At 47.8% G+C, this 27,254-nt stretch overlaps 2 protein-coding genes and 2 pseudogenes across 3 annotated transcripts in view; 1 reads left to right on the forward strand and 3 right to left on the reverse strand.

Annotated features, from left to right (window-relative positions):
* The window catches only part of LOC110143537 (apolipoprotein L3-like), a 45,436-nt gene extending 43,853 nt beyond the window's left edge, over positions 1-1,583 (reverse strand). The window contains exon 1 of the mRNA XM_020903183.2: positions 1,376-1,583. The gene's annotated coding sequence lies outside the window, so the exon portion shown is untranslated. The remainder of the gene's footprint in view (positions 1-1,375) is intronic.
* A 3,479-nt stretch (positions 1,584-5,062) lies between these two features.
* On the reverse strand, positions 5,063-5,935 carry LOC139030533 (F-box only protein 27 pseudogene; annotated as a pseudogene).
* A 770-nt stretch (positions 5,936-6,705) lies between these two features.
* On the reverse strand, positions 6,706-26,350 carry LOC110123229 (apolipoprotein L3-like). Of its 2 annotated transcripts, none has more exons than XM_020870988.2 (5): positions 26,075-26,350; positions 25,679-25,758; positions 16,227-16,334; positions 11,465-11,585; positions 6,706-8,568 (listed from the first exon to the last, which is right to left on the reverse strand). In XM_020870988.2, the coding sequence occupies exons 3-5, from the start codon at positions 16,255-16,257 to the stop codon at positions 7,695-7,697; spliced, it is 1,026 nt and encodes a 341-aa protein (XP_020726647.2). In that variant the 5' UTR covers positions 16,258-16,334; positions 25,679-25,758; positions 26,075-26,350; the 3' UTR covers positions 6,706-7,694. The 2 variants fall into 2 exon arrangements, with proteins under 2 accessions (XP_020726647.2, XP_070310062.1); XM_070453961.1 differs by lacking the exon at positions 11,465-11,585 and adding an exon at positions 16,457-16,542.
* Positions 11,955-12,599, forward strand: LOC110143533 (zeta-crystallin pseudogene; annotated as a pseudogene).
* Positions 26,351-27,254: the final 904 nt, after the last annotated feature.

Genomic DNA, 27,254 nt, shown 5'->3' on the forward strand with positions numbered 1-27,254 from the left:
CTTTAAGTGAAACCTCTTGTAATGAGATCATTATGGGTTCTCTGAGTAGGCCCTAAATCAACTAGCATCCTTGTAAGACACACAGAGACAGCAGCGAGTAGGGGGAGGAGGCCAGGAAGAGACAGGGGCGGGATGGAGGCGTGCAGCCACAGCCAGGGAGCGCTGCAGCCTCCACCAGCTGGGAGTGGTGGGGAGGGACCCCAGAACTTCTATGGGAGTGGCCCCCACTGACAGGAAGCAGCACTCCAGCTCCAGTGCTGGCCCCCACCTCTCTCATCACCTCCTGCCGCTCCCTTCCCAGGGCCCGAAAGTGTACCTGCTCGGAGCCTGGACGGGTCAGCAGCTGGAGGCCTGGCAAGCGTTTGGTCTAGGAGCCTGCAGCTCTCCTGAGCAACCAGGCCAGCCAAACAGTGACCCGGGGCCTGCGTGCTGACCTGCTGCCCAAGTGCAAAACATACCTTCTTTGCCATAAATAAGTCTAAACCCAGCACATACAGAACAGTGAGGAATACAGGGAAGTTGAGTCACCAGTGTAGACCTGGTAGGACAAGCCACTCTCTTCTAGATGTGGAAGTGAAAGTGAAAGTCATTTAGTCCTGTCCGGCTCTTTGCGACCCGTGGACTATACAGTCCACGGAATTTTCCAGGCCAGAATACTGGAGTGGGTAGCCGTTCCCTTCTCCAGGGGATCTTCCCAACCCAGGGAGAGAACCTAGGTCTCCCTCATTGCAGGCAGATTTTTTTTTTTCTTTTGCAGGCAGATTCTTTAGCAGCTGAGACACCAACAAAGCCCCAAACTTGAAGCACTTCCTTTGAGCCAGAATCCGTCCAGCGACCTAAGGATGACAGCAGCTAACCACCTCTACGGTCCTCTGGTCTACCAGCTAAGCTACCGAACGAGGCAGATGTGGAAGGACAGAGATAAAGACTAGGAATTTTACCATTTTTATAGGAAGAGGAGGAAAGAAACCTTTTTTTTTTAAATTAAAAATATAAAAATTAAAAAAATTTACAACTACCACAGATTATTTTTTATGAACAAAGCAGCCTGACACACTTTAATAATAAAGGGATGTTTGTAAAGCCTAGGGAGGACCTCCTCAGACGCAGATCCCGAGCCAGATTTCCTGAGTAGGCAGTGCTGTCTCTACGTGGAGCCGACGTGGGGACGTTGGGGTCGACAGCACCTCGGCCGTCCACGCTGGACACACGCCCCAGCTCACACCCCTCGAGACCCCTCAGGGCAGGACCATCCCCGGCTCAAGTTCTGGGCCCGGGGACACAGGGGCAAAGTGCCAGCCCGGGGCCCGAGCCCCGCAGGAGGCCGGCGTGCGGCCCACTGGTCCCTCTGCCGCACGGAGCCCCCCAGACCCACCTTGGTGAAGAGCCGCCATCACTGCCAGAGGGGCAGCTTGAGGTAGGCGGCGCAGTTCCTCTGCAGGACCTTCATGGCCGTCAGCTGCTGCTGCCGCTTGGCGAAGGCCCTGTGGGGCGAGGGTCACGGTCAGCGCCTCCAGGCGGGGGCGGGCCGGCCAACCTCCCTGCCCACAGTCCTGACCTCGCTCCCGGGGTTTTTCCCGGAGCTAGATCCAGCGGTGTGACCTCACCCAGGGAACTGTGTCACCCCCCACCCCCACCCAGCAGATGTTCCAGGACGTCTGGAGACATTTCTGGTTGTCCCAAGTAGGGAGGGCGCTGCTGACCTCTGGTGGGGAGAAGCGAGGGCTGCTGCTAGTGCTCTGAGAGTCCGTCTGTGGGCCACAAAAATGTGGTTGTGTGAGGGTTGGAAAGAATTTCCAGATACAGGGTATTTAGAAGAGAGGAAGTGTTGGGAACAAAGGGCAGAGGGAGTGAGGAGCGCTGCTCAGACAGTGGGCAGACTTCCTGAAGGACCAGGGACAGCTGACTGATCAGCCAGCATGCTTGATGCTCTTTGTGGGCCAGTGGCCAATTTTTATAGCCTCAACACAAAGAAAATTCCTGCTGGAAGGGTGGCATTAGGTGATTCGTTAGGGTGAGTTGTTTTTTTTTTTTTTAACCTACTATGGACTCAGGGAGCTGGCCGGTTAGATCACGGGACTCATGGCGGCGGTCGCTGTGGGGCACAGTCAGTTTGGGAGACGACCGTGGTGTGGAGCTCTGTATCTGTGGCCGTGGGATAGGGCTCCACATGGCATCTAGCTTTGCCCTCGGGGGACCCCAGGGTCCAGAAGAATACTTTGGGCTGCATGTGTTACAGAATGCAAGTCCCAGAGCCTGACATACTGTGAGCCAAACAATAGCAAAACATCAGAGTTTGGGGCCCAGAAAGATTTATTGCTGGGCCATTCAAGGAGATGAGAAGTAGCTCATTCCTTAAACATCCTGAAGTCCCAAAATCTCTCAGCAAAGCCCTTGGGTAGGAAAGATGTGGGAGGGGAGTGGTGAGTTTTTATAAAGTTCTTGTCAGATCTTTTGTTCTTAAGGTCAGGTCACTGTCAGTTCATGATGTTTGTCAAAACCTCTACAATAGAAATGTTATTTTCTCTTCAGACAAGAAAGGGCAAATTCCCAAGGCTCAGCTTTCGCTCTCTGAGGTCCAGGCCCTATCTAAGAGGAGAGGGTCCCGTGTGGGCCGGTTACCCTGCCCAGGAGCCTTCTTCCAGCACCCAGTCTAGGTCCTCCCACCAATGCCCAGGCCCCAATAAGATGGCAGGTCTCAGCTGGCAACACCGTCAGGTCCCCAGGCCCTGTCCAGCCGTCATCACTGAGGGAGCCAGGCACCCAGACCCAGCTGTCCCTCAGGCTTCACATTTAACCTGGAGAGATCGTTGCATGGGATCCATAGGGACATGTGTTGTAGCAAATGCCCTTCAGGTTAATCCCTAGCCCCCAGCTGTTGTCCTTCTTAGAGAACAGCCCCCACCACAGAGTAGACCTGAAGCAATGCTGTGCAATGTCTTTGCCACTTAACCCTGACCTCTGGCACCTTTTCGGGGTCGACAACTGACCTCAGCTGGACCAGTTCTTGGAACTTGAATGGAGTGACTGAAGCTGGTTAAAGCTGTCACCTTAATGACAGTGTCCAGTTACTCCAGTTGCTGAGGCCTCAGTGGACTGGGACCCATGGAGACCTCCACCACCTCAGGGCTCAGGAGTGGGGATTGGGGAGAGGTCCACTGTCTTCTCAAGGATGGGCCTGGTCAGTGGGCGGCCAGGCAAGGGTCTGGAGCTCTGCAGGTCACCGTCCCCAGCCTGTCCCCCACCCTTCAGCTCACCTGGAGGCCTGAGGCTAGAAGGCCTGGAGGGCCGGGGAGAAGGTGGCCATCCCCTTCTTACCACGCTCCGCGTTGAGAGAACACCACTGCCAGGATGACTGTTGGTGGGGTGGGACCTGCAACTACCCTGTCCCAGGTCTCCTGCCGACAGTCTCCCTGTCTCGATTTAACGGCTGTAGGACCCCACCCCTATTACACCGGGAGGTTTGGGCATCCATGCTCAGAGTCATGGGTGCCAGGGAAGAGCTGGAGGCAGGTGCTGCTAAGGTCGATATTTTTAAGGATCATTCTAGCCCCATGGGGAATAGACGGGTGGGGGCAGGGCAGTGCCCCAAGGTAAACACAGGAAGATGGTTCTGGAAGCTCCTGGTGAAACATGAAGGTAGCCTAGGTGAGGCATGTGCTGTCTTTCTCTGCCCCTCTGTTTACGGCTGACCCTCTCTCACACCTACACACAAGCCCTCTGCTCTCAGTCACCCTTGGGGGCCCCGTGTTCATCCTGGTCCCCAGGGCTAGAGGAGGAGCATCCCCATGCTCAGCCCAAGTCAGACAACACGGGCTCCCCTGGGGGTCCCATGGGCTATGTCTGTTTGCCCCAGGCTTGTTGACCTCCTTGTCACACCCTGAAGTTCCTTGACATGTTGCAGCCAACGGGTTTCATTTTTCTCTCTTTCTTTTTTGTTTTTTCCGAATCAAACTCTGTTACTGCACAATGTCTGGAATTTCATGGGAATTTCCAGACCAGTGCACTGATCTCTCAGTGCACTCCAGACCCGAACAGCACCTTGCAATTTGTTAGATGTTCCATCCACTCTGTTGCCATCACCACTGCAGCCACCATCATTATCTTTACCATCGTCATCAAGAAGTCACTGCCTTAAGATCTACATAGACCATTCTTCATAAAGACATACAGACGGCCAACAGGAATAAGTAAAGATGGTCAACATTGCTAATAATTAGAGAAATGCTAATCAAAACTACAATAAGGTATCACCCCCTACAAGTCAGAAGGGCCATTGTCTAAGTCTACAAATAAACAATTTTGGAGAATATGTGGAGAAAAGGGAAGCCTCCTGCACTGCTGGTGGGAATATAAATTGGGGCAGCCGCTATGGAAAACAGTATGGAAGTTTCTTTTTTAGGCAAATATTGTATTTATTAACTATGATTGGAAGATACATTCCTGATTATCTCCAAATTCAAAAAGAATTTCAAAGTAACAAAATAATTCTATCCACCATAGAATCCAGAATAGGGCAGGGCTCTGGGGACCAAATTCATTGTGCACAGGGTGGGCAGAACCCTCTGCCTCTAAACAATTTTTTGAACTAGTTTAACTTTCAGCTCTGAGTCCTGGTCACAGTCTTGAAATCACGAAAGGTTAGGGACTGGAATTACTCAGCCAGAGGGATGGGTTTCTGGTTCAGACATGAGGAGAGGGATTCTTGGAAGTGATCAATGAAGCCTCTGCAGCAGAAACAGAAGATGAGGGCAGAGGGCACGGGGGCCGAACCAGAGGGCCTGGCACTGGGGGGGAGGGTGAGGAGCCCTCTCACCATTTCCTTGTTTTCACCCGTGTGTCTCCACTCCGTAGAACAGGGGCTGCATTCAGTCAGTAACCCTGATGTAAGAACGTTCTTGTAGTTTCTCATAGAATTTAAAGACAAGGCCCAGTAGGTCCCTTGATTGGACCCAGGAGAGATCCCAGGATGCCAGGAGCTACAAGCTCTTGATAATTGAGGTGGTCTGGCCAATGGTCGCAGCTCCTGGAAGGCACGGTCAGGCTCTCTTACAGGGACAGCTTAGGGACGGATCCGTACGATGACACTGGACTGGGGCCTGGAGACTCCACACTGCTCCGGCCACGAGTCATAGCCCTCGACACTGTGGTCAAACAACACAAAGCGGACGCCCTTCTTGATGTTGGTGAACGAATGCATGATCTGAAAGGAGAAGCTGCCTGTCCGCGGCCGGACGGGAAAACGTTTATGGAAGAAATAATGCAAGGTGGCATAGTTGGCATCTAGAAGCTTGACGACTAGCTGATACATCCGGTCACTGCCTTGTTGCTCTGTCCAGCGGTGACAGACAGAAATCCAAATCTTTCCACTATCCAGGAGTTCCCGCCACAGGCCCTCCTCCTCCAGATCCAAAATTTCTCCCTTGTACCAACACCTGTAGGCAGAACTGTAGCTCGTCTCCTCAGAAGTCTTAAGCCTGACCCCCAAGTCTTCCTCTTCCTCCGAGCCATCGCTACCGCTCAGCATCATACAGTTCCAGAGGTCTTTCTCCAGGGGGTTCACGGTGAGCTTGCGCCCTATGGGTCTGAGCTCGCAGAAGCGGCCCAGGATGCGGGGCCCGGGGCCGCCAGCAGGGGGCAGGCAGGTGCGGATGACGGGCCACAGGTCGGGGTGTTTCCAGGACAGGATGCTCAGCCACAGGTCCTTGTCGTCCACCACCTCTCGCCAGCGCCGGCACACCAGGCGGCACTGCCGGAGCAGCGTGCTTGGGGGCAGGTAGCTCAGCATCTCCCGGAGCAGCTCGATGGGCAGATGGTTTGGGCCCGGAACCTCCTGTGGTTCGTGGTGCGGAGCTGGGACACGGGCAGGCAGGCCCCAGGAGGTTGAGGCGCCCATGGTCTCCTCGCCAGGCCCTGCGGCTGCTGCTGCCTGCATCTCAGCCAGTGTTCCTCACCAGTGGGCCTTCACCTTGCCTCACCTCTGGAAGTTTCTTAAAAACTAAAAATAGAACTATCGTATGATCCAGCAATCCCACTTCAGGGCATATATCTGGAAAAGACAAAAGCTCCAATTCAAAAAGATACATGCACCTCAGTGTTTCTAGCAGCACTATTTACGATAGAAAGACATAAAAGTAACTTAATGTCTGTCAACAGACAAAGGAATAAAAACCATGTGGCACATACATGGAATGGAATATTGCTCAGCCATAAAAAGAATGAAATAATGCCATTTGTAGTAACATGTATGGATCTAGAGGTGATCATACTAAGTAAAGTAATTGAGACAGAAAAGACAAATATATAGTATCACTTATATGGAGAACCTAAAAAAATAGCACAGGGAATACCTTGGTCGTCTAGTGTTTAGAATTTGGTGTTTTTAATGCTATGAAATTGAAAGTTGCTTAGTTGTGTCCGACTCTTTTTGACCCCATGGACTATATAGTCCATGGAATTCTCCAGGCCAGAATACTGGAATGGGTAGCCTTTTCCTGTGTCCAGGGGACCTTCCCAACCCAGGAATCAAACCCAGGTCTCCCGCATTGCAGGTGGATTCTTTACCAGCTGAGTCACCAGGGAAGCCCCGTTCAGTCCCTGGTCAGGGAACTGAGATCCCAAAAGTTGCCTGGCATGGCCAAAAAAAAAAAAAAAAAAGAAGAAGAATACAAGTGAAGATATTAACAAATCAAAACAGACTCAGAGTCACAGAAGACAAATTTATTGTTACCAAAGGGGCAGAGGGGTAAATTAGGAGTGTGGGATTAAAAGACGCATATTACTGTACATAAATAGATTAAAAAAAAACCCCAAGAACTTAATGTATAGTACAGGGGAAAACATTCAGTACCTTGTAATAATCTGTAATGAAAAAATTAAAAAGAACAGATATATACATAATACGCGATAATTGAAACATTTTGCTGTATATCTGAAACTAATACAATATTGTAAATCAACTGTACTTCCATTAAAGAAACAAGCAAGCAAAAGAAGTTACTGGCTAATTAAGATAAGCTGCTGGGATCAAAGGTGAGCTGATGCTGGAGAAGTAGGGCTAGAGACCACCAACAGGGGGAGACTCTTCTTGCTGGGGCATCAGACCTTGGTGAGGGTGCTAGTGGAGCCCCTGCTACTTCTCCTGGATTCCAACAATCCTAGCTCTTTGACTTTCTCTCATTTTCAACCTATTCATGTTCCTGGTCTTTCATTGCTAGTTCCCCTGCCTCTCCCTTTATGCTGCCCCCAGTGACTTCTTTAGTTCAAAATAAGTGGTTTCTGATGGGAGGGGGATTGGGGGGAGAATGGATACATGTAGATATATGGCTGAGTCCCTTCACTGTTCACTTGAAACTGTTTTGTTTCACAACATTGTTAATCGGCTATTCCTCAAAACAAAGTAAAATTTCATAGTATGAAGGGAAAAAGTGGTTTCTCTCCCCCCACCCCCAACCCTTCTCTAGTTCCCCCTCTTCCCTCAATCCAGGCTCCAGGTTCCTTCCTTCACTCTCCCTGAGCCGTCACCAACATCCATCCCTCGCCTGCTGTGTTCAGCTGCAGAAACCCCAAATTCCTGATACTCAGCTCCAAAAATTTTCTCTCCCTCTCTTTTTTTTCTCTAACAAGGTATCTCTGCACCTTGACCCATGTGTATCCTGATCCATGCACTGCTCTGGGGGTGGCTGAGTCAGGTCCTATTGCAGAAGTTCATACATATTGTTGAGCTCCTGCAAATTCCTCTCCAGCTCCCTGGCCCGCTGCCTCAGGCTTTCAGCAGACTCTGCCCTTGCACCATCATGCAAGTGCATTGACTCCCTCACTAGGAAGCCCACATCCACCAGGAGAAAGACACCTGCGGTAGCTGCACCCACAATCCGGGCTCCTGTGACAGCTGCTGGAGCCATGGTAATGGCTTTATTTACCATGGAACAGGCCTTATTTACCAGCCGGGTGCCTGGGACTATGATTTTCCCAGGGCCCAAGTAGTCGCTTACATTGGTTGCAAATTCAGGGTTGTCTTTGCCTGTTTCCATGGCACGTATATTTTTTTTAATGTGTAGCACAGCTTTTGCCAATTTCTCTGTTGATCTAAGTCGGGAGTTGCTCCTGAGTACCTTTAGGAGCATCTTCCATTTCTTGACGCCAGTTGCCATCAGGCTATTGGCTTCAGTTTCGGCTGCTGACCTGCTTACATGTTCCTTGTAGCTGGTGGACACAGTTGCCACAGCAGCTGTTGCTCCCAGTCCTAACCCAGCGGCCGAGAGTGCCAGACTGCCGCCCCCCGTCACAGGTGCCAGAGCCAGGCCAAGGAGGGTCAGGGTGCCAGATGCAACGCCAGTGGTGTGGGCCATCACTTTGGAGATGGTAGACTCCTTGTGGTCCTTGTCAACTTTGTCTGCGAGCTCGTGGAGCTTTCCTATGCGCTCCTCCAGCTGCTGCTTCACCCGAGGAAACTTCTTCAGAAACCTCCTCCTGTCCAGCTCCTCTTTTGTGAGCGTTTCCTGGTCCTTCTCTATCAAGTCTCCTTTCAATTCATTTAGATATTTGTGTAGTGCAGCCTCGTCTTTCCTGTAACAATGAAGATCAAGGGATTAGAAAGGCAGTTTGCTTGTATGCAAAATAGGTTCCATAATGTCTATTCTGCATAAATATGGATTTAGCATTATAAATCTATTAGAGAAGAATTTTACAAATGTAAAATTTTCACTTTCAACATTAAACACAGGTTTTGTACCTTGTAGATGCTTCATATACTTATGTATACATATACAATCCTGGAAAGAAAGAAGAGAAAGTGAAGTCGCTCAGTCGTGTCTGACTCTTTGTGACCCCATGGATTTCAGTCTGCCTGGCTCCTCTGTCCATGGGATTTCCCAGGCAAGAGTACTGGAGAGGGTTGCCACTTCCTTCTCCAGGGGATCTTATCAACCCAGGGATTGAACCCAGGTCTCCTGCATGGCGGGCAGACTGTTTACCATCTGAGCCACCAGATAAGCCCCGTTTAATCCTGGAACAGATCAGCAAATGTCACCTTAGGATCCTGGTAACTTAAGAGAGGTATTTGACTGAATTCCCTGGTGGTCCGGAGGTTAGGACTCTGCACCCTCACTGCCCAGGATATGACTCAATCCCTGATGGTGAAACTAGGATCCCACGAACCATGTGGCTCAGCCAAAAAGAAAAAATAGGTATTTGGTAAAGATGCCTCAGAGACAGGTGAACATCATCACTTCCAAAGAGTCGGTAGGTTGGGAACTCCACAAATAAAGAGAAGTGGGATTGGAGCAGAAAACTTGTATTCAAGGGCCTCGGTGTGTAGTGAGGAGTCAATATTTCTTTGCCCTTGGCTACTGGGAAGTGGTCTCTTAAGCCCCTAGAATATTCTGGCTGATGTGAATGTCCTCGTCTGCCTGGGCCTCTTGCCACTGGACAGTCTGATGAGATGTATGATGGGGCCTCTGGGTCACATGGTGTCAGTTCTGACCTCTGAAGGATCTGGACTCTAGGACATTTGTCTGACCTCTGGGAGGGGCTGGAGACCACAAGTCAGGATAATTTGTTTTTAAACGGGTGAGTGTCCCTGGCAGGCAGTGTTCCGTGTGCCCTGCCACTCACTGAGTTCCAGAACAGTAATGCATCCTGGGGACAATCGAAGCTTCAGGGGTGAAATCAACCCAGACTCTGCCCTGTGGTTGATGGAAACCCACAGGCTTCCTGTAATACATTTGGGATCATGATGGCTCTCAGTGAGTCCTGTCTGTTCTATAGGGAATTCTCAAACCTGAGGGTGGTTTTGGGGATCCCCCAAATATGCCATTGGTTCAAATGAAAGCATATTCCTGGGCACTGTGCCCTCACCCTTTGCAGATTGGCTGTCTCTGTGACTTAGAATTTGTAGAAGAAGAAAAAAATAAAGCCCAAACTCAGAACTAGGAGGCACTTTAACAGTCCTTTAGTCTGCCATCTGCTGTCTTCTAAGACTTGTGCCCTTGACCTTCCCAGCAGAAGGTCCCTGAGTCCATCCACTGCCCCAGTTGCCTGGAGATCAGATGTGTTGCTGGATCCCCTGGCTTCTGCAGCCCACCTCACTGACTCCTGACCCAGCATGCAATGCGCCTGACCTCTCAGGGGGTCACATGTTAATTTGTGACAGCCTCATGAGCCTGCACACCAAGGTCATGCGCAGCTTTGTAGAACCTCTAAAAAAGACGAGGAAACATCCATCTGAACGGCTGAGCCTGAGGAGACCTGTACTTGCACAGCTGATGGAGGAGTGTGTCCTCTTGGGTGGGGATGCGTGAGGCTCCTCAGAATCCCTCAAATGACACACAATCGCAGCCCCTCACTGTGGGCCTGGAGGGCTCACTGAGCCACACGGCCTTCCACTGTCAGGCGGCTCCACGTAGATTAGAAGAGGGTGCCAGATGGAGGGAGAAGCCAAGTCCCAGGCAGGGTGTGCAGACACGGTCATCCAGGGCCCTCTAGCCCAGCATGAGGGGATCCCGTCAGGGAGGGAAGAAACGCCCCCCCTCCCAGTCAGGGGACCTCTGCTAGGGTCACAGCCTCTTCAGTTCTGTGTCCTCGGGGCCCACTCTCCTCACTCTAGTCCTGGTCCTGCTGCCCAAGCCTGCCTCCTAGTCCTCCAGCCTGGACCCTCTGCTCCACCCTGACCCCTGGGTCTGACCCTGGTCCAGGCCTCCCTGGTCCTTGCTTCCCCACCTCTGACCCTACAGTTCACTCTGAGGCCATGAACATAGTCCATCAGACTGAATTGCTATTCCCATTGAACACAGGCAAGTCTGCGACTCTAACATATAAGCACAGAGCCTCAGAGTTGGATAGCGCTAGATCCAGGATCCATTCAGCTCCAACCAGTTCTTCTCTAGCCTCTCTGCCTTATGGGCCAGCAGGATCCTGCTGTTTGGTTTGATACAATCGTTTGGTACAATTCCTAAGATGGGGAATAGAAAGGCTTCAGGCAGAAGCCTGAGTAATACAAACGATAGCATCAGGATTTTCAGACTTGCCCCAAAGGAAATTCTGCTTGATTCTCATCACCAGAAAGAAGACTCTTGGTCCCTGTCTCTTCCCAGCAAGTTTTTAAAATGTTAATATTGACTGAACACCTACTCTGTGTCAGTCACTATGGGAAGCTCTTTGCATGCATAATCTCAGTGTTCTCACAGTTAACTGGACAGATGAAGAAACTAAAGCAGAGCGTAGTTCAGTAACATGTCCAAGGTCACATAACCTGCTCCTTTCTTGCAGGTTTCATCTTTTGTCAATTCAAGGTTGTTCACTACCAGCAAATGACATGGAGGAAGCATTTCTTACGAGATGTTGAGAAGGAACGTCCTCAGCCCCCACCATAGGGTCCTGCTTGGAGGAGGTGTGCCTGCCAGGAGGAAACTAGCCTGGTGCTGGGGGTTGTGGGTGACCTTCCTGATACACCTGTGCAAGTTACCTGGACAAACCAGCCTTCGCCTCAATTTTCCTCAGGAATTCAGTCAGCAGGAGAAGCAGTTCCTCCCTGCTCAGTATGTCCCAGAGACACTCAACAACATCCTCAAAAAAGATCTCAATATCTAGATGAGAGGAAAGGAATAAGGTTAGAACTGGTGAAGTGAAAAAGGGAAAGCGTTTGTCGCTCAGTGCTCTTTGACTCTGCGACCCCATGGACCCGCCAGGCTCCTCTGTCCGTGGAATTCTTCAGGCAAAAATACTGGAGTGGGTAGCCATTCCCTCCTCCAGGGGATCTTCCCGACTCAGGGATCAAATCCAGGTCTCTGTGTTGCAGGCAGATTCTTTAGTGTCTGAGTCACCGGGAAAGCCCAGAAAAATGTGTGGTGGATAATAAATGGTATTGAGTAGCTTTTTTTTTTTAAACCCTGTGGAATCTGGAGGAGGGCTTGCAGATTTTGATTTTCCAGCCTAGAACAGGTATCTAGATCACTATGGTGACAGGATAGAAGTTGGTGAGAGCTATTTGAGTTTTTGAATTTTGTGGATCCGAAGTGCTGAAACTCCAGTTGGATGTTGCTGTACCAATTCTGGAAAACCACCAGGTTCTAACAAAGTCCAAGCATGTGGTGTAAACCCAGTGGACGCATATATCCACTCTGGCACTCACAGTATAATACCATTTCTACCTTATACTCCTAGCTGAAATGTGGCTGGGATAGTAGAAGCTGCTGGAGAGAACGTATCTGCTTTCAAGAAAGGTGACATTCACTACCAGGATGATCTCTGGGGACTACACCAAGTTTGCTTTGGCAGCCCATCACACTGTTCACGTGTGTCCCCAAAAAACTGGATTTTAAACAAGGAGCTGCCATCAGCATCTCATGTTTTACTGCTTATCGAGTCTGCTCCACAGTGTCTGTGAAAGCTGGAGGAAGTGTTCTGGGTCTAGTGGAGGAGCTGGAAGAGCAGTAAGCCCAATGGTTAGAGCTTATGGCTTAAAGATTTTGGGCACAGCTACTACTAAGAAAGGACAAAAGATTGCTTTCCAAAATGGAGCCCATGAAGTGTTTAATCACAAAGAAGCTAATTATATTGATAAAATTAAGAAATCTGTTGGTGAAAAAAAGTTGATGTGATTATTGAAATATTTGCTAATGTCAATCTTAGTGATGATTTGAATTTTTGTCACATGGAGGACGAGGAATAGTTGTTGGCCACAGAGCTCCTATTGAAATAAACCCACAGGATCCATGACAAAGGAAACTAGCATAAAAGCAGTAGCTCTCAAAAAAAAAAAAAAAAAAAAAAAAAGCAGTAGCTCTCCATTCATCCTTCAAGAAGCATTTCAGCAATTTGCAGCAGCCCTCCAAACCAGAATGGAAATTGGTTGGTTGAAACCAGTAATAGGTCCCCGGTATTCACTGGAGAAGGCAGCCCAGGCTCATGAAGATATCATTCATAGCTGTGGGGCTATGGAAAAATGAATCTTCTCTTCAAATGATTAATCCTTCCATTGATTTCCTGTGTAATTAAAGGTTTCTTACCTCAGTTTTGAGTACACTGTGTTTGCTCTGCTTAGCATTCATTTGATTCAGTGAGTTTCTTCTATTTAAAAAAAAATTCTTTTTAGCTATCATAGGTGTTGAACTGTAGTTTATTTTATAGCTGGCAATATTCATTATGCCTTCTACCTCTCATCAAGGAATCATCATAATGGGAAACAGGATGCTAGTGGTCACTTGGCATTGGAGGACATTACAGATTCCTAACCGATGCTTATTATTAATTCCATACCTTTGACTAAAACATGCTAATTCAAAAGAGGATCGCTTGATTTCCAAGTCTACTTCTCCTTATAAAGTTTCTTTAGTCTTTGATTAGTCCACAACTATACTGGACTCTTTGACGATTCTCTGAACTAAACAAGACCTCTTTTCCAAACTAATCTCATCTAGATCTACAAGTCTCTCAGAGGGGCAAGATAAACAATGTCCAGAGAAATCTGTTAGCTTTCCAATATTCCCCAATATTTTATGCTATTCACTAGGTTCAGGATTGATTACCAGTGATCCATGTACTCTCTGAGGACAGCAGCCTTATCTCTGGTATGATATGATACTAGGAGCACAGTTGGGCTTACCAGGTGGTGCTAGTGGTAAAGAACCTGCCTGACAATGCAGAAGGTGTAGGAGATGCAGGTTTGATCCCTGGGTTGGGAAGATTCCCTGGAGAAGGGAATGGCAATCCACTCCAGTATTCTTGCCTGGAGAATTCCATGGACAGAGGAGCTTGATGGGTTATAGTCCATGGGGTCACAGAGAGTGAAACGTGACTGAAAGGACTTAGCACATCAGGTGCATAGTTTCCAAATATATATGTATTGATTGGTTCAACATCCAAGTAAATTTAAAATTATCTCTTTGTGTGACAGGGATCATATATTTTTGCTTAAACTAATAAACAAATCTGATGCCTTAAGGATGATCTGCTTTTGTTATCATAACATAGTATCAGCAATAAATTCTATAGCGCATTAAAAAAATGGTATTTAGTATAAATTAGTTAAAATTCATTTTCTTGAGCAGCAATCACCTGGGCTCTCTTGGCAGACTAACCTTGGGTTATGGATGAAACTGTTTCCCTTCCACCCTCCAATTCATATGTTGAAGATTTAACCCCCTGGTGACTATGTTAGAAGACTGGGCCTTTAAGGAGGTAATCACAGTAAAATGAGGTCATAAGTGTGGGGCCCTAATCCAATAAGTTTAATGTCTTTATTAGAAAAGAAGACACCAGATTCTCTCTCTATTCCTTCCCTCTCCCCCAGAGGAAAGGCCATGTGAGGACAGAGAGAGAAGGCAGTTAGAATTTACAAAACAGGTGGAGAGGTCTCACCAGAAACCACCACGACCTTGATCTTGGACTTCCAAACCTCCAGAAATAATTATTTAATCCTGGAATTTAGGTGTCTTCAGGAATCTACAATTTTAAACCTTCAGAAAGAGAAGGAGGGCTTCCCAGGAGATGCAGTAGTAAAAATTCGCCTGCCAATGCAGGAGATGCAAGAGTCATGCGTTTGATCCTTGGGTCGGAAATATCTCCTGGAGTAGGAGATGGCAACCCACTCCAGCATTCTTGCCTGGAAAATCCCAAGAACAGAGGAGCCAGGCAGACAACAGTCCACGAGGCCATAAAGATTCGGACACAACTGAACAACTGAGCACACACACACACACACACACACACACACACACACACAAAGAGATGGAATACAAGGGATGTGTTTTGTTAGTTACTACTTGTGGCAGAGACTGGCAGCACCCTATAAATGACTGCTTTCATGTTTTGGTAGTGAAACAAAAGAATATTCACATTAAATGTGATAAAGAATGTAATGACAATAAATAGCCTCAGGTCAGTACAGAGCAAGATCACTGCTCAAATGAGTTACCAAAATCCCCGTGTGATTTCAGGGATCTAGAGGTTATGGAATTGCTCAGTGTTAGTTACTCAGTCCTGTCCAACTCTTTGTGACCCCATGGACAGTAGCCCGCAAGTCTCCTCTATGCATGAAACTCCCCTGGCAAGAATACTGGAGTGGGTTGCAACTTCTTTCTTCAGGAATCAAACCTGGGTCTCCTGCATTGCAGGCAGATTCTTTTACCATCTGAGCCACCAGGGAAGCCCAGAAGTTATGGAATTGTAGGTAAGACACAGGCAACTGGAAAATATATATATATATAATATGGAGGGCGGGGCTGGGTCATGATGTAAGATGTGTTTCCTGGTACATGCACACACAGATGCATTATTCTTATTTCACAGATGAGGAAAGTGAGACTCAGACAGGATAAGGGACAGCCCAAGGCCAGTGAGCAGAAAGCTCAGAGGTGGAATCCAAGGTCAAGTGTCAGATACTTCTTGGACATGACTTGAATCCTCCTTATTTTAAACTCCTGTGATTTCTTCATTCTACTATACAGTACACCTAGAGGGATTATTGCAAGTGATTTTTGGTGGTGAGCACACTGCAGCATATACAGAAGTAGAAATATAATGTTGTACACATGAAACTCATAGAAAGTTATAAACCGATGCTACCTGATTTTAAAAAAGGGTTGTGGGCCACCTGTAGTTGAATAAGACTACCATGTGAGAGGCTTCATCTTACTGATCAGAGACACTCAGGATGGGCAGTGAAGGGGTGGAGCCAGATGTGATCCTGTGTGAAACCCCATCATCCCTCCCCTCCAGGTGGGAGCTGGCAAAGATCAGACTGGGGTTCAGTTCAGGGTCCGCTGATCCTCGCAGAGCGGCTGGGCAGGTGGCAGGGCAAGTTCTGGAGAAAAGGTGTCTGTGGTGATGCCCAGGGCCTGGGAACAGGAGTAGACCCAGGCCAAGGGAGAGGGTAGGAGGAGCTCCAGGGACCCTGGATGACCTCCCCTCACTGCCCTGCGTGGCCTTGAGGACTCTCTCTGCTGTCCCCCTCCTCATGGGCTGTCCTGGCCTCACTTCTGAGTCACTTGCGAGAAGGCAGTGGGAGAGGAAGTGAGCACCTAGCTAGTGGCTCCCTAAGGAGAGGGCTGGGAAAGAGGCTCTGTGGACACTCCCCCATTGGGAACTCCACGTGGCCCCTCTGGGGGGCTCCAGGATGCTTATCCATCCTCTTCTTGGTTCTTGATTCCTCTGTGGGTTAACTCTGCCTGGAAGAACCACATTCTGGGTCACATGGAGAACTGGACAGAAAAAAGGCAGCTGACTACCTGAGCATTTTCCAAGGTTTTCTGAGCTCATGGTGGCAGCAGCAGGGTCTCAGAGATCTCCCTTCAGCTCCTTGTTTCTGTCAGGCTGGAAGGAGGTGTGGCTTCACCCTTGGGGAAGAGAAAACAGCTTGTGGGCTCCATGACGAGTGAGCAGTGCCTGCAGGGAACAGGGAGTGGTGAGGTCTCTGTGAGTTCCCCTGGGACGGCCACCGGTGCCACCGGGAATTTACCCACTGTGGTTCTCTGTCCCCTGGGCTCTGCAGGTCACTAGTTAAGGAAAGTTACTCATCTCCCGCCAAGTCAGAGTCCTGCTCTCCTGTTGGGGCACAAGGAGAAGGTCACCAGACAGAAGACACCCATCTGCAAAGTTATAGGAGCAATAAAACCAGAGATAAGAACAGACAGGAAGGAATAATCCGGAAATTACTTGAAGCTGGGAACATTTGTGTTTACTAATTGGTAATATCTAATATTGGTCCATTGTCTATGATGTGCAGGCTTCTGAAGCTCACTTGAACTTACATCAGCCTAAGTTTTCAAGCTGATGCCAGAACCTGGGCTTGAACCCAGTCTTTCTGATCCAAATCCCAGGTTTGTGATGACCATGCTCTACTCCCTTTAATATACAAAAATATTTATTTGTGGATATATGTGTATCAGTTAAATGAGTGCTTTCATCCCAAATAATGTCTTGCTCCCCGTGCTTGATTCTTTGCCTTGATAAAGTTCCTGGTGACACAGCTCCCAGAGCCCACACTCCCCTTGCTTCTGCAAGAGCCTGTATCCCACAAAGGCCTGGAGTCCCATTGTCTCCACCTCAATTCTTATATCCCTGCCCTGGGCAGCTGAGGACCCCGATGGTGCCCCATCCGCTCTGCTGTCCTCCCCTGACTACTGGACTTTAGGTGGTTTCTAATTCCTTATGCAAATAATAGTGTAAAGAACATTCTCCTTGTATAAAACTACATTTGAGACTATCTCCTTAAACTATACCTATGAATAGGATATAGCTAGATAGCTATCTAGGATATAGGTTATAGGATCTAGGATATAGCTATCTAGGCTAGACCACAAGGCATTAGCGCCTAAAAAATATTCATACCTAGAGACACAGCTGAAAGGAGAGAAGAACGGTCTATTGGGCAGAGTCCCAGAGAGGGATCAAGATGAGAGGGAGGCCGAGGGGAGAGCAGGGGACAAGTTTACCAACACCACGGCCCATCCCATATTCACAGCAGGCTTCACTCTTCACCAGACTTTTCAGAAAGCTCCTTGAGAATGAGTTGCAAGGAAAAAAAAAAAACAGGTGGTGTGTTTGGATAATTATGGAGGAAGATAACGGATACCCACGAGAGAGATAGACATGGGATCCAGGAATCAGGAACATCAACCCAGAGGGAAGGGAATCCAAGGATCCCAGCTGGGCATGCAGCAGACCTAAGGAGAAACCAGTCCAGAATGGGATAAGAAGTCCAGAGTCTGTGGGGACAGGGGACTCGGTATCATATGAGGCACAGTTGGAAAGAAATGGAGGAAATGTTGGAGATAAGCAGTGCAAGGGGTGAAAAAGAGGCCAATTAGAAATATCAGGAAAAACTAAAGCTCTGCTGAAAATCATGTGCAGCTACAAGGTACAACTTAGCTCTAAAAACGTATTAAAATAACACAAAAGTCTAAACTCCTTTGTTTGATTTTTTAAAATTTAAGGTAAATTTATTTATGTTCAAGTCTTGGTTTTGGAGTTTACCCAAACTCATCTCCACTGAGTTGGTGATGCCATCCTACCATCTCATCCTCTATCATCCCTTTCTCCTCCTGCCCTCAATCTTTCCCAGCATCAGGGTCTTTTCAAATGAGTCAGCTCTTCTCATCAGGTGGCCGACCTATTGGAGTTTCAGCTTCAACATCAGTCCTTCCAATGAATACCCAGGACTGATCTCCTTTACGATGGACTGGCTGGATCTCCCTGCAGTCCAAGGGACTCTCAAGAGTCTTCTCACCACAGTTCAAAAGCATCAATTCTTCTGAGCTCAGCTTTCTTTATAGTCCAAATCTCACATCCATACACGACTACTGGAAAAACCATAGCCTTGACTATATGGACATTTGTTGGCAAAGTAATGTTTCTGCTTTTTAATATGCTGTCTAGTTTGGTCATAACTTTATTTCCAAGGAGTAAACATCTTTTAATTTCATGGCTGCAATCATCATCTGCAGTGACTTTGGAGGCCAGAAAAATAAAGTCTGACACTGTTTCCACTGTTTCCCCATCTATTTGCCATGAAGTGATGGGACCAGATGCCATGATTTTAGTTTTCTGAATGTTGAGCTTTAAGCCAACTTCTTCACTCTCTTCTTTCACTTTCATCAAGAGGCTCTTTAGTTCTTCTTCACTTTCTGCCATAAGGGTGGTGTCATCTGCATATATGAGGTTATTGATATTTCTCCTGGCAATCTTGATTCCAGCTTGTGCTTCCTCCAGCCCAGCGTTTCTCGTGGTGTACTCTGCATATAAGTTAAATAAGCAGGGTAACAATATACAACCTTTGTATATTTGTATATTTGAAAAGTACTGCTTTCCGGATTTGGACCCAGTCTGTTGTTCCATGTCCAGTTCTAACTGTTGCTTCCTGACCTGCATACAGGTTTCTCAAGAGGCAGGTCAGGTGGTCTGGTATTCCCATCTCTTGAAGAATTTGCCACAGTTTGTTGTGATCCACACAGTCAAAATCTTTGTCATAGTCAACAAAGCAGATGTTTTTCTGGAATTCTCTTCCTTTTTTGATGATCCAGCAGATGTTGCCAATTTGATCTCTGGTTCCTCTCCCTTTTCTAAATCCAACTTGAACATCTGGAAGTTCATGGTTCATGTACTGTTGAAGCCTGGCTTGGAGAATTTGAGTGTTACTTTGCTAGCATGAGAAATGACTGCAATTGTGTGGTAGTTTGAACATTCTTTGGCATTGCCTTTCTTTGAGATTGGAATGAAAACTGATCTTTTCCACTCCCGTATGAGAAGGCAAAATGATAGGATACTGAAAGATGAACTTCCCCAGTCGGTAGGTGCCCAATATGCTACTGGAGATCAGTGGAGAAATAACTCCAGAAAGAATGAGGAGACGGAGTCAAAGCAACAACACCCAGCTGTGGATGTGACTGGTGGTGGAAATAAAGTCTGATGCTGTAAAGAGCAACATTGCATAGGAACCTGGAATGTTAGGTTTATGAATCACGGCAAATTGGAAGTGGTCAAACAGGAGATGGCAAGAGTAAATATCGACATTTTATGAATCAGTGAACTAAAATGGACTGGAATGGATGAATTTAACTCAGATGACCATTATATCTACTACTGTGGGCAAGAATTCTTTAGAAGAAATGGAGTAGCCATCATAGTCAACAAGAGTCTGAAATGCAGTACTTGGATGCAATCTCAAAAACTGTAGAATGATCTCTCCTTGTTTCCAAGGCAAACCATTCACAATCACAGTAATCCAAGTGTATATGCCCCGACCAGTAATGCTGAAGAAGTTGAAGGTGAATGGTTCCATGAAGACCTACAGGATCTTCTAGAACTAACACCCAAAAAAGATGTCCTTTTCATTATAGGGGACTGGAATGCAAAAGTAGGAGTCAAGAAACACCTGGAGTAACAGGCAAATTTGGCCTTGGAGTACAGAATGAAGCAGGGCAAAGGCTAACAGAGTTTTGCCAAGAGAAAACACTGGTTTTAGCAAATACCCTCTTCCAATAACACAAGAGAAGACTCTACACATGGACATCACCAGATGGTCAACACCGAAATCAGATTGATTACATTCCTTGCAGCCAAAGGAGAAGTTCTATACAGTCAGCAAAAACAAGTGCAGGAGTGGACTGTGACTCAGATCATGAACTCCTTATTGCCAAATGCAGACTTAAATTGAAGAAAGTAGGGAAAACCACTAGACCATTCAGGTATGACCTAAATCAACTCCCTTATGACTATACAGTGGAAGTGACAGATAGATTCAAGGGATTAGATCTGATAGTGCCCAAAGAACTGTGGATGGAGGTTCATGATACTGTACAGGAGGCAAGGATCAAGACCATCCCCAAGGAAAAGAAATGCAAAAAGGCAAAATGGTTGTCTGAGGAAGCCTTACAAATAGCTGTGAAAAGAAGAGAAGCAAAAGGCAAAGGAGGAAAGGAAAGATATACCCATTTGAATACAGAGTTCCAAAGAATAGCAAGGAGAGATAAGAAAGTCTTTCTCCGTGATCAAAGTACTTGTTAATCAATATAAAAATTAAAATACACTTCTAGAATTTGTGATCTGAAGCACTAGAGGGAGGAGGAGAATTAATATCTCAGTTTACAAAGCTAAGAATCAAGAAATAGTGGGTCCAGTTGAAAGCATAACAAATGAAGATGTAAATAAGGTGCTTACAAGTACAAAGCTTCCTAATAGGGGATATCAAATTAGTGAAATAATGATATAAACAGAAGATGGGGAAAGGTATAAGAAAAAGTAAAAAATAAATGGGATCCTTATTTTTCCCAGTCAGAAGTAAGTAAATAATACCAAATTTTTAAGTCAAGAAAAAGAAAAATGCAACCCTGAATATTGATTAGCTATTGTGGTTGATGACTCCCCACTTTGCACAAGGCACCTTCCCAATTGCTTGGTATGAATTCACTTACTTTGAGTTCTCACAATGATCCTATAAGAAAAGCAACTGAAGCTCAGAGAGATTAAGCAAATTACTCAAAGTACACAGCTAGTGCTAGAGCCAGAATCCAAGTCCAGGTTCCTGTCTCCTGACGACACATTCTTACACCATTCTGCCTCCCAATGTAGTAATATCATTTAAAGACATTGATTAACTATCTAAGCTTTTCCTTGGGAAGGAAAGAGCAGAACCCTCTGTACAAATTGATCTGTTTAACCACATACACTTAGGACTGGATTGTTTTAATTCTAAGACAGCAGCAGTCACTTTATAGCAGTCAGTAACCCACAAAATGGGGTGGTTTCTAGTGCCACCACCCTCAAGATGATGGAAGCAGTTAAATTTAATGCCAACAAGAAATAAGTGTGACTCCTGCTGTGACAGCTGTCAGTATGGGAGACACGTTCCTTTTGATGAAACCAAGTTCTGTTAGAAAGCAAAAGTGAAAGTGGAAGTGTTAGTCACTCACGGTGTCTGACTCTGCGACCCCAGGGGCTGCAGCCCTCCAAGCTCTTCTGGAGGAAATTGTCCAGGCAAGAATACTGGAGTGGGCATTACCTCCTCCAGGAGATCTTCCCAACCCAGGGATGGAATCCAGGTCTCCTGCATTGCGAGCAGATTCTTTACCTTCTGAGCCACTAAGGAAGCCCTTTAAATTCTCTAAGTAGGGATGGTAACTGGGGTTTAACCAGAATAATCAGAATGAACAGTAACCCTAAACAGACACACTGTCCAGCAGCCTCTTGCCCACCCGCACGTGCACACACGGGCTTCTGTCCACTCAAAGGAAGGAAGACCCTTTGCAGGGGCGGTGGATCCCACAGGCTGGCATCTCTGCTCCTGCAAGGGCAAGGATGTTCTTGAAGATAATCGGAGAAGGTCAGAAGGGGCACCCACAAAAATAATAATAGTAAAAGATAGTGATTACTATAAAGATGTTTCACTGGGCCAAGCTGAGTCTGTGAAAGGCCGTGAGTTCAAAATAATATTCCATTGAGAGGACTTTAAATAAAGTGTGATCAAAAAGGGAGACATAAAGGTTAAAAAGTGTGCTAGTGGTAATGCAGGTGACGCAAGACTCAAGAGACATGGGTTCAGTCCTGGGGTTGGGAAGATGCCCTGGAGAAGGAAATGGTAACCCACTCCAGTATGCTTGGCTGGGAAATCCAATGGACAGAGGAGCCCAGTGGGCTACAGTCCATGGGGTCACAAAGAGTTCGAATCTTTCTTTTCTTTCTAAGTTGCCAAGAAGAGTAAGTATGATGGGAAATATTTCATTGTTAATTAAGTTTAAAAAGAAGAGGAGTCTTGAAGTCTATAGGTATATTCCTTTCTGTTTATTTACACGAATGTTTATAAAGGATTGAGAAAGAAAGAACCCCTGATGTCCCGAGGCTGGCCTGGTGTCACAACAGGGCGATGCTCTTCTCCTGTTGGATGTCAAGGCTCTCACAGACCTCCAGCCTCACACAGGGTCACCCTGAGACCAGGAGTGAAGGAAACAGCAAACACCCATCACTGCGCCCTCACCCACACCTCGCCCCCTCCCTTGGCTGAAAAGCACGACTGCCCCTTCTTTTCCAATTACACCTTTATCCTCACTCTGGTCTCCATACAGGGAGTTACTGAGACTCACCCTGGTAGAACTGACCCCGATTCTCTGCAGCACCCAATCTAGAGTGGCCCCTTGTCCTTAGAGTCTCCCTCAAATCCCCTCACCTGAGCCCCATCCTAGCATCTTTCTTTCTAATAGCTTCTCTCTCCGATCCCCAGGATTGTCCCTCAGGAAGAGTAACCATCAGGTTGCTCACTAGGGAGTGTGCCCAGTGGCAGAGGCTGAGGCACTGGCCGTGTGGGTGGGAGAGAATTCACACAGGCCCACCTCCAAGGAGATGAGAGAGCAGAGCTCACTGCTCCCCTGCCTCCTTCTCTGCCTGGAAGCTGCGGGAGCCCAGGAGCCAGGGCAGCCAATTGCAATGAAGAAACATGGGGATGAAGAGTCAAGTCAGAGAGAAGAGGTGGGCTCAGGCAGAAAGGGCTGGATCCTGGATGATGTCAAACACTTGTAAATGCATCATGACCCTTGACTTATTCTCTGTCCTTCCCTGCCATTCTTGTCCTGGTCCTGACCCTTGTCTGGGGGCTCAGCTGGGTGTGGATGCTGGATGGTTCCTCCCTTCTGCCGGATTCCTATCTGGGTGTCCTCCTCTGTTAGCCTCTGATTGGTCACTTCCTGGAAAGGCTGCCAGTGGGAGAGGGGAGGCACCTAGAGCAGCCTGTCCCTGCCCAACTGCATGGCCAGACACAGAGTCCTTCCCTCCATGTGGGCAGACAGAGATTCTACCAAACCTCTTCCTCCACGTGGGACAGCTCATACTCAATGGGCAGGGACAGGAGGGGTAAAGGCAGTGTCAAATTCAAAGTCCTTAGCCCATCACTGGGCGCTCCTCATGCTCCAACTCTGTCTGACTCACCCTCCTGACTCTACAGGGCTTGGTGGAGGGGCCTAGAGGACTCCCAGCTGCCTGGACTCTGATTCCCCCCCCAGCCTCCAGGCCTTCGCTCAGGCTGCCCCTCCAAGGCCTTTCCCCACTTGCCTCACCAGGTGAAATATTTCTTGTCCTTGGAGGCCCATCTCAAAAGCTTCCTCCCTCTGCTGTCTTCCTCTAAACCCTTCCAGTCTCCCTTGGAATCTTGTACTTTCCTGCCTGTGGGTCTATTTGTGTGGAGTTTCTTCAGCTCCCAGCACCGGGCGGGGGCTCTGTCTCTTCTCTGCTCCTCCTCCTGCTCCAGGGCTTCTGGGGCACCCTCCACCCTCCTGGGCACAGCCTGGCTAACACATGAGGTGCGGGACCTGTTACTGGGGCATGAAACAACCAGATTCTCAAAGACATGTTACTATACCTCTTTTACCCACAGTTGAGTAATTCCATTTGTTTCCCTTGTCTGTCTTCATAAAAGCTCTTTCTGATAGAGAGTGTCATCAGATTTCTGAGCGTTTCCATTTATGGGCATGTCATCGTTTCCCAGATCACCCTCTGCTGGTAAAAGAGGATGTGAGACCTACATGGTCTGTGTTCTCCACCATCTTGGTTTAAGAAAGCTTTTGTATGAACACTGTACTCTCAGGTAGCAGGAAAACACCTGCATTTCTTCATGTTTCCTTACTCCAGCCATGATATTTTTGTAAGAGGAGAAGGAGGAAGAGAGATCTGTAGAAAAACATGAGGCTTACCCAAAATCTGATATACTATCCTGAGACTTGAAGACTTGAGCAGGACATTCCTAAACCTCCCCTCCCACAGGATGTCCAGTCCAGGTCTGGTCTGGGTGTGGGGCCCAGCTTCCCCCAGTCTCTCGCTCTCTGCTCCCTAACTACTGCCTGGGACTTTGAGGGGAAAAGCGTGGAGTCATTTCCTGACTGCAATGGAGGCAATTTCGAAAGCACAGAAATGGGTGTGCTACTCTTTGACTGAGAAAAGTACCACTTAAACATGCCCTGCTTGAATGACAAGAAGGAGAAGAAGGAAAAAAGGAAGGGGGGGCAAAGAGAAAGAGGAAGAAACAAAAAGATTCTAAGCAATCAATCAATTCCAAAGGATCTAAATGAAAATGGAAAAGAAAAAGAACTACAAATGTACTAGAAAAAATGTTAAAAATACTTTTGAGTTGAGGAAACCATTCTCATCAAGACATAATTGCCGGAGCCATAAGGAAGGTTTGATTTATTTGACTTCTTAAAAACTAAATATTTCAAAAGGATGCCACAAAACAAGTTAGAAAGGAATGAGACACCGGAAGACACTGTTTGCAATGTTTATAGTAGACAAAGATGAACATTCCCAACACAGAGAGAGCCTAAAATCCACATGAAAAGACTGAATGCAGTTTTTCACAAATGGGTAAGAGATGTGAACAAACAATTCCTGGGGAGGCAACTTGCCCGGGTCACACAGCTCTCCGTGGACAGAGTGGAGGCCAAGTCCAGACCTTCTGACATGGGTATGTAAGGGAGGGGAGTGGAATGTGATTTTAATAACCCAGAAATTTCTAGGTTTGTCTCTACCTTTATAAACACATAGATCTAATCTCATGCCCCTCTTGTTATACTGATGTATCTACAGTTTGGCTTCTTGTCTTAAGATTGTAAAACCTGTATCATAATGTGGGCATTGTGTGGCAAGGCCTGCATCTCCCCACTTGGTCTCCTCTCCTTCCTCTCTCAGGCCTTTCTTTCTCCCCCAGGACCTGACACTGAGCAGGCACTCAGAGACCGGGTGGGTGATGAAACCCGATTCCTTGTATCTCAAAAGAAACCCCCACCAGCCCCAGCACAGCACCCAGGGGCAGACTCAAGGTGGCCAGGCCACAAGAAGGAAGGACTCTAGCTGCTTTGCCCTCCTCCATCCCGTCATCTTTCTTGAAATTTCCCAAAGGACTGAGCACCCACAACATACACCTTCCTTCTGGGGTCACCGCTCATGTCTCAGGGGTCCACATCCCAAGCTGAGACCCCCTGAACAGGCGTCTACCTCCCTCTGCCCTGTTTAGGGGCCCCGGGAAGGGAGGAAGCTGTCAGACACACTTGCTTCCACATCCAGGCTCTGCCCTTCAGGCCATGGTCTCACCTCTCTGAGCTTCCATTTCCCTTCTTATGTCAACTAGTGGCAACCTAGGTTTTCTCAGACAATCGTCCTGAGGATGAGGAGATGGGCAGGGGTCATACCCCCTGCTGCTTACCCAGGAGACTTCCTCTGGCTGAGTGTGAACAAGATCCAGTTTTTCTCAGCTATGCAAATGCAGCTGCCTTCTGGGTGTCTCTGCAATAAACAACGCATACCTTCCGGTCCCAGATATATTCGGAGAACCAGAAGGGAAAGTGAAACCCTCACTTCTGAGTGGCTCAAGTTACCATCACCCTGCCCCCACCAGGCCCTACCCAGAACTATTCCCACTCTCCTGCTGCCCCCTTAGAGAAACAAGCCCAGCCCTGACATGCCACGTCCTTCTGACACAGCCCCCCTGCCTCGGTTCCTTGAAGGAGACCTGTCATCAACACACCGTGTGTCCCGTGGCCACCCACTGCCCCACCCATGACCGTCTCTCCACCCCCTCAGCCCCCCCCCACCTGCTCACCAGCCTGCCTGCTTTATTCACCCTCCTGCCACCAGCACGTACACAGTTCCAGAACACACCAGCTCCTCACCACATACTGGTCATACTGCTGCTGATGAGGGTCACATCCACGTGGCTTCTAGGGTTTGTTCATGCAGGTCCTTCTGCCAGGGACACCTGCTGCATCGAACCTGGAGAAATCATACTCACCCTGTAAAGCCAAAGTCTGGCATCACCTCCTCTGAGAAGCCCTCCAGGACCTCCCCTGCAGAGTCCCCTGTCCCTGCTCTGCTCCCTTGGTACCTGGGAGAGGGGCCCAATGCCACCCCTCAGCCTCTCTGTCCACGCCCCACCCCCACTCCTTTTGATCAAGTCCTTCTAGACTTGGCCCTGCTTACAGGCACAGAACTAGTGCCTTCCGGTCCCAGCAACTCGCCTGAGGAGGCCCAGCCTTGGTGGTCAAGGTCATTTGAATGAATGGAAAGTTTGTGGGAAGGGCTGAGAGCATGCTGCTATTTTCTAGCCTGGATTATTTCTAGCTGCAGTTTCTTTTCTTGAAATGGAGGACCTTTATAGGAAGGCTAGTGATCTGGCAACTCAAAAGTCAACAACAGAAAACCAGTCTTATTTTCTGCTTGGTTCCTGAGCAAAGAGCCAAAGTGTATGGAGGGCTGAACATTAGCCCCTCTCTGTGCAGGCTCTGTCCACACCTTTCCTGTTTTACTCTCATATCAGGTCTAGGAAGTGTCAGCTCCATTTTTCAGATAAAGAAACAGAAGAAAAGGTCCTACAGCCTGAGAGTCCTGGTAGATTTTCTTCTTTGCCCCAATGACAAGGCGCAGCAGTGGGGCTGGACCCCACATGGAGGCCCACCTGCCCATCCATCAGGGCTGTTTCATCCCAGAAAACGGCCCCGGTCATCATGACCACCTTCCCCATCTTAGAGGGAGGGACAGAGGAGTGATGGGTGTTACTCCACGAAGACCACACTCTACGGTTTGGTCCTACAATTACCGACCAGGAATCTGACCTATCTTTGCAGTAGGGTAGCTGAAGGCAGGGGCGAGGAGGGGGATTTCTTCCAGCAACTCAGGGAAGAGCCAAGATTCAAACCAAGGTTGTCACTGCCTATTGTAAATGCCACTCCTTGTTTAAAGTTGCTTTTTTTTTTTTCGTTTAAATCATTTTTTCCCCAGTAAAC

This window comes from Odocoileus virginianus, chromosome 23 (genome assembly GCF_023699985.2).
Source record: "Odocoileus virginianus isolate 20LAN1187 ecotype Illinois chromosome 23, Ovbor_1.2, whole genome shotgun sequence".
Classification (NCBI taxonomy): Eukaryota; Metazoa; Chordata; class Mammalia; order Artiodactyla; family Cervidae; genus Odocoileus; species Odocoileus virginianus.